This window comes from Pelodiscus sinensis, chromosome 12, assembly GCF_049634645.1.
Source record: "Pelodiscus sinensis isolate JC-2024 chromosome 12, ASM4963464v1, whole genome shotgun sequence".
In the NCBI taxonomy this organism is placed as follows: domain Eukaryota; kingdom Metazoa; phylum Chordata; order Testudines; family Trionychidae; genus Pelodiscus; species Pelodiscus sinensis.
The window spans coordinates 14,411,978-14,424,063 of record NC_134722.1 but is presented as its reverse complement, the minus strand read 5'-3'; the positions used below and the strand labels follow the sequence as shown (position 1 = coordinate 14,424,063).

At 40.9% G+C, this 12,086-nt stretch overlaps 1 protein-coding gene across 4 annotated transcripts in view; it reads right to left on the bottom strand.

Annotated features, from left to right (window-relative positions):
• ADAMTS18 (ADAM metallopeptidase with thrombospondin type 1 motif 18) overlaps window positions 1–11,784 on the bottom strand; it is a 129,470-nt gene extending 117,686 nt beyond the window's left edge. For 3 of the 4 annotated variants that reach the window (XM_075940027.1, XM_075940028.1, XM_006122438.4), the window contains exons 1-3: window positions 11,411–11,754; window positions 11,221–11,305; window positions 9,151–9,467 (exon numbers count right to left, since the gene is read on the bottom strand). In XM_075940027.1, coding sequence (XP_075796142.1) covers window positions 9,151–9,467; window positions 11,221–11,305; window positions 11,411–11,563 — 555 coding nt within the window. In that variant the 5' untranslated portion in view covers window positions 11,564–11,754. Of the gene's footprint in view, window positions 1–9,150; window positions 9,468–11,220; window positions 11,306–11,410 lie in introns of all 4 variants that reach the window. The other variant, XM_075940029.1, reaches the window with a different exon arrangement.
• Window positions 11,785–12,086: the final 302 nt, after the last annotated feature.

The following is a 12,086-nucleotide window of genomic DNA, read 5'->3' as shown; positions in this document are numbered from 1 at the left end:
TTAGAAAACGTAGCTAATTCATAGGCATGAATTCAGGTTTAATTAATTTACATTTGTAAATTTGTTTTGAGGTTCATATTTAACAAACACTCTATTAATGCAAAGTATTGTGATTCCAAGCTTCCTTAAATTTCTACATCTAAATTTTTAATAAGGCTCTACTGTTTGGAAAAAAAATTGCTTTCATCAACCCATCACATAGCTGGTCAAATCACTGTCAGTGCAAATCAATGGGAAATGCCTTTAGCACACTGTAATTTATGCTAGACCTGCCGCAACAGAATTTGGATTGAAATGGGATAAGAAAAGGCAAGAAAGAACCAAAGCTCCTTCTTCCAGTGACATAATCAGAAAGACACAGGAAAACCTTGCTTGTAATATATTTATCCAAAAATGTTCAACTCAGATTCAGGGTTTTATTTAAAGGGGTATTGTCAGTTGGTCAGAGCTCTCCCAATCAAAATACAATGGGTCAGCTCTTCAGATAGTGGCAATTGGCAGAGCTCCATTAGACTTGTCTGTACTGGAAAGTCAACTTATGTTATTTACGTTTGAGTTCATTTCTCTTTGGTTAGTCTAGCTTATATAAGAATAGTGGGTTCAAATTGATATAGCTCCATGAAGTCAATGGGCTTGTCTTCCCTACAGAATTAACTGGAGTGTTGCTGCAACTTGAGACACATTCACATAAAGACCGTTAACTTGAGCATAGTGATACTTTTCACTTGCATTGGTTGGCCCATTAGAGGTCATAAGCTCAAGTTGGCATGACTCGTTAGGTGCTAACTAGAGATGTAAAATTCCAGTTTAATAGTTGACCAGATATATGTTGTGTTTAACTGGTTAACTGGGCCTACCATTAACTCACAAACATCCCACTCTCCCTACCTTTAATATCAGCAATTCACAGACACTTACCTTCCTTCCTCCCCCTTCCCATCCCCCCGCATCCCCCTTCTGTTCTGCAATGTGATTTGTCCTTTTCATATTTGTTCACTTTTTTTTAATTGTATCCTTTGGTATATATGGTTGTGACTACTTTCTTCCACTATTTGATCTGAGGAAGTGGGTCTGGCCCACGAAAGCTCATCATCTAATAAACCATCTTGTTAGTCTTTAAAGTGCTACATTGTCCTGCATTTTGCTTATATAAGAATGGCCTCAGTGGAGCTCCAAAGAGAGGTTGGATTAGCACTAGGATTGTAAAGGCTTAACTGGTTAGCCGGTTACTAGTATGCTTACCAGAGTAACCAGTTAACTGGTGCCTAGCCTGACCAGAGAAGTCCCCTGACCTGTGGCATGATGCAATAGGCTCAGCCTGGCCTAGCCGAAGCAGTCCCCACCCACACTGTAGCCCTTCCTGACCAAAGCAGCCCGCCAGGCCCAGTTAACCAGTTAAACACAACATATATCTGGTCAACTATTAAACTGGAATTTTACATCTCTAGTTAGCACCTAACGAGTCATGCCAACTTGAGCTTATGACCTCTAATGGGCCAACCAATGCAAGTGAAAAGTATCACTATGCTCAAATTAACGGTCTTTATGTGAATGGGTCTCAAGTTGCAGCAACACTCCAGTTAATTCTGTAGGGAAGACAAGCCCATTGACTTCATGGAGCTATATCAATTTGAACCCACTGAGGATGTGGCCCAACAATAAATGAAGTATTTTCCTGCCATCAGGCAAAACAAATTAATTGAAAATAGATTTCCTTTTATATAAACAATCCCCTGAGAAGTGGTAAATGGAAACACCAGCAACATTGAGTTTACTCAGGAGAGGCAGAAAGTGAATTAAAATATAAACAGAGTAGAAATGACTTAGTAGATGGATTACTCTTCCAATTGACTGCAGTGGAAGCAGTAAACAATAAGCCTAAACCTTGGGAAATTAATCAGGTGTTTCAAATTCTGTCACCTTGACTAATCAGATGTGAAATCAGCAGCACAGACAAGGAAATCTACAGCAGCTTTGAAGTCAATGGGATTTTGCTGATTTACACCTGCTGGGCATAAGATGTGCAAAGCTTCACAGGTGATTAATCAGCCCCACCCAGTCAGAGGCTCAGGGCTCCATGAACAGAGTTGACTGATGGGGTGGGGCTGATAAATCACCTGTGAAGCTGTGCTACCACAGAGCTTAGAGGGAATGCAGATAATGTCTGGACATTGCAGATTTGAAACAGATCTTAGGAATAATAATAATCAGGGCTCAACAGCCGCGTGCTCCATTTACCATGCGCAGTGCAGGGCTGGCGAACGGCTTTCGCCGCTGTTTGTCAAGCCCTGATAATAATGATCATTTAACACTAGAGGTTGAACTTCTCTAGTATAGCACCCTCAGGAACTGACCAGTGCCAAACCAGAGAATTTTCCAAATCATGGGAGGTCAATATTGTCTAGCAGCATTACCAACTCTTCCACTGCTTACTGGGCTTTTAGAAGACATTTCCGGTTAAATTAGAGATTAACAGCATAGAACATTGAGCCAGGATTGGTGGCTGTAAAAAAAACTTTATGGGACTGCAGGAAACTTGGACACACCCATGATGAGTGGACATCCAGCTAACTAAAATCATGTCAGATCACTGAAGTTGCCGGACCAAAGAATGCCAGACTAGAGAGGTTCAATCTGTATTTAGATAGTCTCTACATGCTGCAAACATGGATCAGAACCCCACTGTGTTTAATGCTGTTCACAACTGTCTGAAGAGCTTACCAACAATGTATAGATTTGAGTGATGTATCCAAAGACTGAATGGCAAAAGTAATCATTCCTCAAACATATACTATAACTAAGACTACAAGAAAGAAGTCTCCGAAGGACTAGATGACTCAGGGAGTTGGTAATGAACTGTCAATCACAAAATGGACTGGCCACGCCCTTTCTTGAGTGACTAACATGAAACTAAGTCATGTTCTCTGTTCAATTCAAGTGTCCAAACCACAAAAACCTAGCATCATAATTGATGAATTGGCTTCACAGAAAGGTGAAGGAGTTCATACATTTGGGAAAAGAACTGTCCTCTTATGCTTTGGGATGGGCTACCTCCAAGGCCAGGCTTGAGACACCACTAAATCTGTTTAATTAAGTGTGCTATGTCATAGAGCAAGCAGCAAAACCAATGCTCTGTTATGATTCCAATACACTGTTGCAGAAAATGCTACTACTTCCCAGGCTGACATTGTGTTTTGCGGGAGATAAGACAGCTTTAGTCTCTGGTTCTATTAATTTGGCACCTTCTATGAGCACTAAATTCACTATTTGAAAAAGTGGAGAAAATAAACTCCTGTACAGTAATTCCTCATTTAACACTATAGATGTGTTTCCAAAAATGTTTGTGCTAAATGAAAACATGTTATGCAGGGTCAATTTTCCCATTAAAAATAATGGAAAAGGTGGGGGGTTTGTTTAGGTGGTAGTGGCAAAGTCAATTTTTGTTAGTGCTGGGTTGTCAACGTCAGCATTAGATATCTAGCGATACAAGATATCTAGCAACACAAGTCACTGTGGTTTGTTAAACACAAAGATAAACACGAGTGAGCAGAGTTTCACCAACTTATACCGTCGTGCAAAGCAGTCCACCACTTGATTATTTTCGTGTTATTTTGGGGATGGTCATGTTATTTGAAAAACATGCCCTGAAAAAAAAATCGTGCTATTGCAAAAACATTTTAAGCAGGCACGTGTTAAACGAGTAATTACTGTACAAGTCAGTTGTTAGTGTGAGCTGCAGACATTGTCACTTAAAAGGAACAGTATTTATTTTTTCTTAAAACCTGATACAATCAGAGCAGGTAAAAACATCTCCCAAGTGTCAGGATCAGTTGACAATAAATACTATAGTTCAAGTAGAATAATGCAGCTTAAAATAAAAATCCTTATTTACATCAAAGACATCCAGTCACTCAGAGGTCATCCTTTCCTGACTTGCAGTACAGAAGTTGAGTGTAATCTTCTTTAAAATTAGCTAGGAAAACTGTGGGAACAAAGTTGCATGGGAATTCTTTGATACAGCTAACGAAACATTGCTGTTTTGTGTCTAAACAGAGAAACTGACCCATATAAACCCCTTTATGTATTTTACAGTAATGATAAATCAAGACTGAAGTCTAGATTCTTGAAGGGAGAAAGGTTGAACTACAACAGTGCTGTTCCCTGATCCTGGGGCTGGTTATGTGTCCCTGATGTAACTCAGAGCAACTTATGGGTTACTCTAAATTACACTGGTTACCCTCAATGGATCATCTTCCAGCAAGGGATAGCTGAAAGCTCAGGGCACTCCATCTGTGGCCTCTCCCTGCCCCTACATTTGAGGAAGGGAATGGGAATTGGCTCAAAAGTTAGCTAGGCCTGTTCCACGCCCTTGTAGTGAGAAGCTGCATCAGATTTCCATTCTATGAGCCTTAGCAGTGCATAGGTAGTAGAAAATGGATTGGCCCACAGGGCTAAATTGTTTTTATAGGCACCAGTCCTCTGTCCATGGAGCCCTGTGTAAAGTCTGTACCCACTCCATGGGAACTTCACGGAGCACTGTGCCATATCCATGTACAATGACACCAGGAACCTGGCAATTGTGCCCTAACCCTGAAGGTATTTCTCCCTCCTGCCCACTGAAGGCAGATCACAGCCCCAAACCTAAGTCTCAATGACTTTTGTTATAAGTACCGTGAAAGCAGAAGAATCAGAATGTGTTATCTTGGACTGCTGAAATGAATGGGCATAGGAGTGAGCACACAGACATAGAAAAGGCAAGTCATTGGACCGATATCCAACTCATCCTTCTCTGCCCTGCAGTGCATGGTCTAGTGATCTGCCTGTATTCTAGATGTGGCCTGTATTCAGTGTCAGGAAATGTTCTCTGAAAGATGAGAATTTCTTTCCTCCTCTTTTATACTGTTGTAGTATGGGGTGAATTCAGGGGGCCGGTGTACATTTCTGGCAGTCCAAATTGTTCATATTGCTCTGGTATAATGGAGCACTAATTATAGTATCTGCTGCTGACTTGTGGATAGACTAATAATACTATTGAGCGTACGTCAAATCCTCAGTTCCTTGATCAGTTTTGAATTGTCCAAAACTCTTACTGGATCTTTTTGCACCTGTATAAGCCTAAAGCAACCTCATGCAATATAAGTGTTCACTAGCATGAGAGCAGAATTTGGCCCATCCATTTCACTGCCAGTTTGCCCAAGTAAGTGTTATGGAATTTATCTCAGTATATTGAATTGGATGTAAAACGCAAGTTTTTCTAGTAATAGGTGTTCTTATGGGCACGTCAATAATGCTAATACGGGGTATAACTGAATGACCGGGAAGAACGAGTGCATGGCTCTCCCTGCCAGTCTCTTTGGTGGCCAGACTACACTGAGAACCTTTAATTTTGTGTCTTCTTTGATACTGTGAACTAAGTCCTGCCTTCAGACATGCACGCACAGCTCCCACTGAATTAATACGTCTCCTGTTTATTTCACAGTGCTACAACCAAACCTTTTATTCACAGACTCCTCTGACAGCTCACTGACTGTAACATGATTCATCCTTTCCTCCTTGTTCTCTTCCCTTGACTAGACACCAGCAAACACAACAGAACTTGAGACAAGAGAAGGAGGCCCCTCATAATGAAGGATTCAATCACATCTTACCAAAAACAAAGAAGGGCACTGGCTAATGCATGAAGCTGGCTCTTCACTGCCCTAATTGAGGTACATAAATAAAAGGGAGAAAAAGGCATACATTCAGCTCTGGCATAAGCAGGTGCAACTCCTTTGGCCTCAGTGATGTCATATTTACTTAGGGCTGAATTTGGTTCAAGGATAGGATCCTGATCCAAAACTCACTGAAGTCAAAAGCAATCTTTCCACTGACTTAAATTGGCTCTGGACATAGCGTAATTGACCAATCATGGGAGAATTCCTATTGATCAGACACCAATATAAAATCATTTTGCCCTCCAGGTTTCTCTTCCATTTCCACTGCATTTGTTAAGTAGCGTTTCCCAATACAGAAAGTAACATCCTCACAAGTGATTACAAATGAGTAAAACTTTCACTATCCTTTCCTACTTTTTTGTGTCTCCTGTACTGGACAGCAGCATAAACTTTCTATGGTGGTTTGATTTTATACGAGAGAAAGGATCCTGTGTAGCTTGAGCATATATCCTACTCTGTAAACCCACATGTGACAAATATAGAGAATTACTAAGAATGCCACTAAACCACATGACAGAGTTACAACACTTGGACTCTCTCTAGTCTGCACTCATTGACTGTGTAATCTCACACGAATCCCTCAAAGTCCCCACCCAAACAGTTTACAAACGAGTACATACATCCTGTATATACATAGTGGGGAGTATAGGGGGAGAATTAGAGATAGGATGATGTCATCGTAGGGCAAAACTGAGGTATATGTGTGAGTAAGGTGGATATCAGGGAAGTCAAAGAAGAAGAAGTTAGGAACACAGGAGCTTCCATCTTTCTAATAAAGATCGTTAGCCACATTCTGCCCTTTGTTATATCTCCATACCAGTTCTCACTTTAAAACTTCAGGCAAAATTTGGTCATAGTCTACAAATAGCGTGAAAAAAGTATGTTGGTCCAATAATTTATTACTTGCATCATACTAACCTATATGACAAGGTTTCATTGAGGTACACATAGTTCAATGAAAATTTCTCTTAGTAGGTCTACAGCAAAGCAAAAGATCCTTGCTCCTTTTTATTTTACTGTTACACCAGGGTCACTCAACCTAACAGTCCATTGCCACTCCACAGGCAATCGCAGATAACAGACAACGGAATGACTGAATACTGTAGGTCATCCAAAAAAATTAGATCAAAGAGTCCCTCTAGTCTATTGAAACGCAGTTGCTTCCAAATCACATTGTGGTGTTCCAGGCTTGAAAGAATGGGTCACTGCAGTTTTATTGTAGGGAAGCTACTGCTAATGAAAGGAACAATGAAAAGATTAGTGCTACCAACCATATAGAAGAAACACCACTTTCGGTTTAATTGCGGTGAACAAAGCAAATAGGAAAGAAGGGCAAACAAGTGACAAAAGTAGTTGGTGCAAAGAGGATATAGAGGCTATTCACGAGGTACCCTTGATCACAGCACAGCATCCAGACTTAAAGTATGATTACTGAATTTGGATCATAGTCAAAGATGTTGGTGTTTTCATTACAGACAGATGATGGCACATTACTAAGCAAAGCAGCCCAGCAAACTTAGAATTGTTTTTGATTATTCTTATAACCCACTCCTAACATGCTATAAAAATAATGAGTGAAGATTAATTAAAATTGTCAGTTTAAGATATCTATTAATTATTAGGGCTAATCCAGTGAACCTTGTAAATAATTTAGAGAAGTAATGGGCAGTACTGGAAGACACCTCATGCTCTGCCAAAATAAACCAATTCAACCACAATACTCACTCCCTGCTATTCAAATTCTGGGTCTCTCCTAAGCAAAGGGTGCCAGTCATGACACTTTGTTCAGCGAGACAGTGATATAAGACCAACGATCTATTCCAAACTAAGTCAAGATTGATGAACTCAGCTTCCCTGTGATCCCAAGCAGACTCCAACTCTGGTACTCCAGACAAGAATCAACACATTGAAATACTATTCCACATAATGCTAATAATGTGTTTGTTAAATATAAAGCCTACCCAAACAAACAACTATGATCATCCAAAATAATCTACTTTAGAGGAACCACTTCATGATAGGAAATGAAAGCCGTTTACAAACAAATATGAAGAAAGTCATCAAAGAAATAAAGCCATTCTAATAGAACCAAACTACCTTAATATCATCAGAACTACAAACAAGACAAAAAAGAAAAAAGAAAAAGAAAACTTCATTCCATTTCTCAGCACTTGCTGCCAAAACCTCTGTCCCAGCTAGCTGGATAATACAGATGATGCTGACTCCTCTTAGTAGCCATTACTAACAAAGAAAAAGAAACAGAGCATTCAACGTATAATCACATTCATTTCAACTAGCACTCAACAACATCCTATAATGCATTTCCAGGGAGCTGAATATGATGCAATGCAAAAAGAATTTATTTCAATGAAACTCTATTTATTTTCAAAGTAAATGAATGTTTTCAATTCGCTTTTCTTCTGTAGTGTCACACAGTAGTGATGTCATATATTCAAGTATCCTCTCAATGAAAGAATTGGAAATTCATTCAACATCTCTTCTGGACTTCAGATCTCAACTGACCTCATAAGCTTTGTATCCCCTCATATGCTCTAATGCCATGAATATTATTGCTTCAATCCAAATGTTTGATCCAAACTATGATCCAAACCAGACATGTTTTTTAGGGGGACTGCAGGGAAAGCAAGACTTTTATCCTAAGAAATAACAAGAACGTTTTAACTCCGTGGATGTTCTTTTGCATTGTATCAATGAAGACTTCTTTGATGATAAAACACAGTAGAATGTAGTCTAAAAAAGCTTCCGTTAGTAAGATTTTTTCATGATTTTGGAAAACAGTGGTAAATAGCAAATAGTGCAGACAAAACACTTATAGTCAGAACAGAATTCATCACTTCACTTCATTAATCAATGAAGGCTGGAATTTTCAAAATAAGTATTAAGGGAGCTAAAAACCTAACTCCTATTGGATTTCAATGAGAGTTGGATGCCACATTCTTCCTTCAGGTACCTGATAATCCTAGACATGTTTAATTTTTTCTGATTTTATGGCCTGATCTTGCAAAAATTTACTGAACAAATAATCTGAATACAGAAGTAAGAATAAGGACTACTTACAAATGAGGGAAAGGCATTTATCTTTTCAGAGCAGTTTGACACTGCTCTGAAAATGAATGAAAATTCTCATGGATTTATTCCATATATCTGCCATCAGCTGTTTTTTCTTTCTTTAAAATTGTGACCCTTCCCCCAAAACACACCAGTGATATGATAACGACAGAGTTTATAATCTACAATTAAAACTCTCTTGTTAAACATGATGATGCTAGTTCAGCTAATGATGTTAGGAAAAATTGCAAAATAGTTCATAACATGAAATATATCCTGTATGTTTCAGGAATCAGATAATTTATAAACATAGATATTTTCTGAATATAGAAATCTAACGCTAAATTTGCTTTAAAGAAACACTTACCAAGCCTAGACACGTAGATATTGCTACTGAAGAGGTGGTATCATTCCTTATAAATCCCTGATAGAAACATTGCTCAACTTCACGTTCCTGAGACTCTGTGATTCCATCTTTCCCAAGTACCTGGACAATAAAGTTATTGCTAAATATGGTAGAAGGTTTAAGTTCTAAGTGCAGTTCCTGTCCAAATGCTGAAAATCTGTAGTGCAAGGAACTCTTTGAACTTTGAGTTGATCTCTTTTTCCTAATACTGTGCAAAACACCATGTGAAATGTATGATCCATTGGAATCCACTTCGACAGGAGTTACAAATACGTAATCTGTAATGGTAAAATGATAACTATCAGCCTTTGTACTCAATGAATAAAGCATATGTCATTTTTAAACATAGTGGTCATTTATGAAGTAGACTCTGAATCTGACATGAAGCTTCCTCATTTAGGGCATGGCACCAATGATCCATGCACTACACATAACTAATACATGCTTAAATTCATCTGATGCAACTTCAGGCTGTTCCATATAAGCCACACAGACTCTAATGCAGTGTTTATTTCTTTTCTGACTCACTGAGAAGAACAGACTATCAAAGCTGTGAACTTTCCCACAGTCACTCTTGTGAAGACATTTGTCATCACAAGATTTTTCCCCTCCCCCTATAATAACTGCTACCACACATGCCAGAAGAGTGGATGTTTTGTCTGTAGTTCTTATTTATTATTTTTCCAAGAGTGGAGTAAATATTGTCACCTTGGTATTGGTTTAACAGAAGCGCTGAGAACAAGATTATTCCATTTATTCAACTGGATTAAAAGATTAATTTATTAATGCTTTAACAGAGTCAGACCTCCTCTCTTTGTAATGGCTTGATTAGGCAGGTTTCAAATCCTACTTCATAACCTCTATTCAGCCATTGCTAGCTGAATGTCACAGTGATTTGTTGTTTTGGCTAAGCTAGGTGAAAATATTCTGTGCATATTTGGGAGAAGAAAACTATGATCCACTCATAATATCTGGAGAAGAGATTAATATAGGGCTTGATTCAAGTGTTTAAGCATGTGCCTAACTTTAAACACTGTAGTAGTCCCACTGAGCTACTCACAGGGTGAACTGATGATTACTTACAACCTTGAAGTTAGATACATACTCAACCAGATAGAACCATTTACATTAAAACCTAAATATTAAGTAGCTTACTTCCTAACACTGCTTAAATTTTCATGTGTATTCTGGTCAGAATGCCTAAGGATATCCATTTCTTTGATAATAAAACAATTTATTTCTTAAATTGAAATGAATCCTTATAAAGGAAAAAAAGTGTTTGTATAGAGCAGCAGATGTTGCACACTATTAATCTCCTTTCTTTGAACAGCTTATATTAGGTGCATAGTACACTGAAAATTTAGCTAGTAATAGGTTTCTTTTTGCTGTGGAAGCAATGCATCAAGGGCTTTCACTTTCCTTAAGTGGTGTTAATCAATGGCAGAAACTTAGGACACTAAGCAGGCTGGTGGCCAAAAATGCAAGCAGCTGCTGGAAAAAGGGAATCCCCCAGCAAACAGACAGTGCTGAGGCACTATTTCTCCTCCCTGAGCATTCTTCTCTGTACTTATCCCTCACAGCAAGTGCAAATACATAGAGAGATATTGCAGGCTTCCAAAAGGCATCAAAACCAAAACACTAGACTTTGCAACCTGGGAACAGCACACAAACCTGTCTATACAAGTTCCCCTCCCCCAGTGCTACAGTCCCTTAGATTGGGTTGCGCGGATTATTTCCTCTAGTTTTTGTTTATTTACAATTTTATTTTTATTTCCTTTGCGTTTTAAAAATGCGTTTATTTCCTTTTTGCTCTTGTCCAGTTTTCAGCTTGTTCCCTGTTTATTGTGCCCCTGAGATAGTCTCTCTCTCCCTGTAGGCTTCCAGCAGCATGCCTGCCTTCCGGGTCTAGTCATTGAAAAGAGGCTCCCACATTTGGGAGGGTGTGTGTGTGGGGGGGGGGGGGGGGGGGGGGGTTAGTGTTGAAGGTTCCAAAAAGAAACGTGCATGCAAAAAAAAAAGAAATATACAAACCATGATTCAGTCCGTGGCTGCTGCTGCTGTCACTGGTTAAAGCTGCTGCAAAGGACAGGCAACAGAGGCAGCACAACTGAAGGGTCTGCAAGAGAGAGAAAAAAAGAGAGAGAAAGAGAAAGGGGGTATTGGGCGAGAGTCCCTGGAGCGGGGAAGCAGAGAGAAAAAGCACCAGAAAGGGCTCAGTGACCTGGCATGTGAGCACTCCAGAGGGCTGCCCGAGGAGGTGCTCTCGACCTGCCTTTGCAATGCCCCCCAGCCACAGGAGGCTCAGGACTTGCATGGAGCTGCTGCGGAGACTCGCCACAGGTAACGCCCGCGCGCCGAGCAGGAGCCCGTCCATGATCCCGCGGGCACCTAGCCGGTTACCTGCCCCCGCCAAGGGCCAGCAGGAGAGGACGGGCCCCCCGCAGGGTCCCGTGGGCTGCTGCCCCGCATGGGTGACGGCGAAGCCCCCGCGCGCCCCGGGGCAGGTAGCCGCGGCAGCCGGCGCGCAGGGTTTAAATTGCTGCAGACAAATGACAGCCCCGGCTCCGGCGCCCCCTCTCCCCTCTGTGCGCAGCCCCCCCAGCCTGGGGGACGGGGGAGGGGGAGCGCGGGCGCGGACCAATCCGAAGGCAGCAGCGCCTCCCTCCGAGCTGTGCGCTCCGAGCTGCTGGGGGGTGAAGGGGCGGCGTGGCGGGGGAGGGGGGTGGCCAGGACACCTGGGTTCCGCTCGCGCTGACCTGCTGGATAACCAGTTCGGCAAGTCTCTGAGGGGGCGAGGAAATTCTGCTCCGGCATCAGCAGGAATCTTCCCTCCCACCTTGACTTTCAGGGGGGTGGGAGTAACCGTGCTCCTTACCCTCCAGACCAGCTTACTTCGC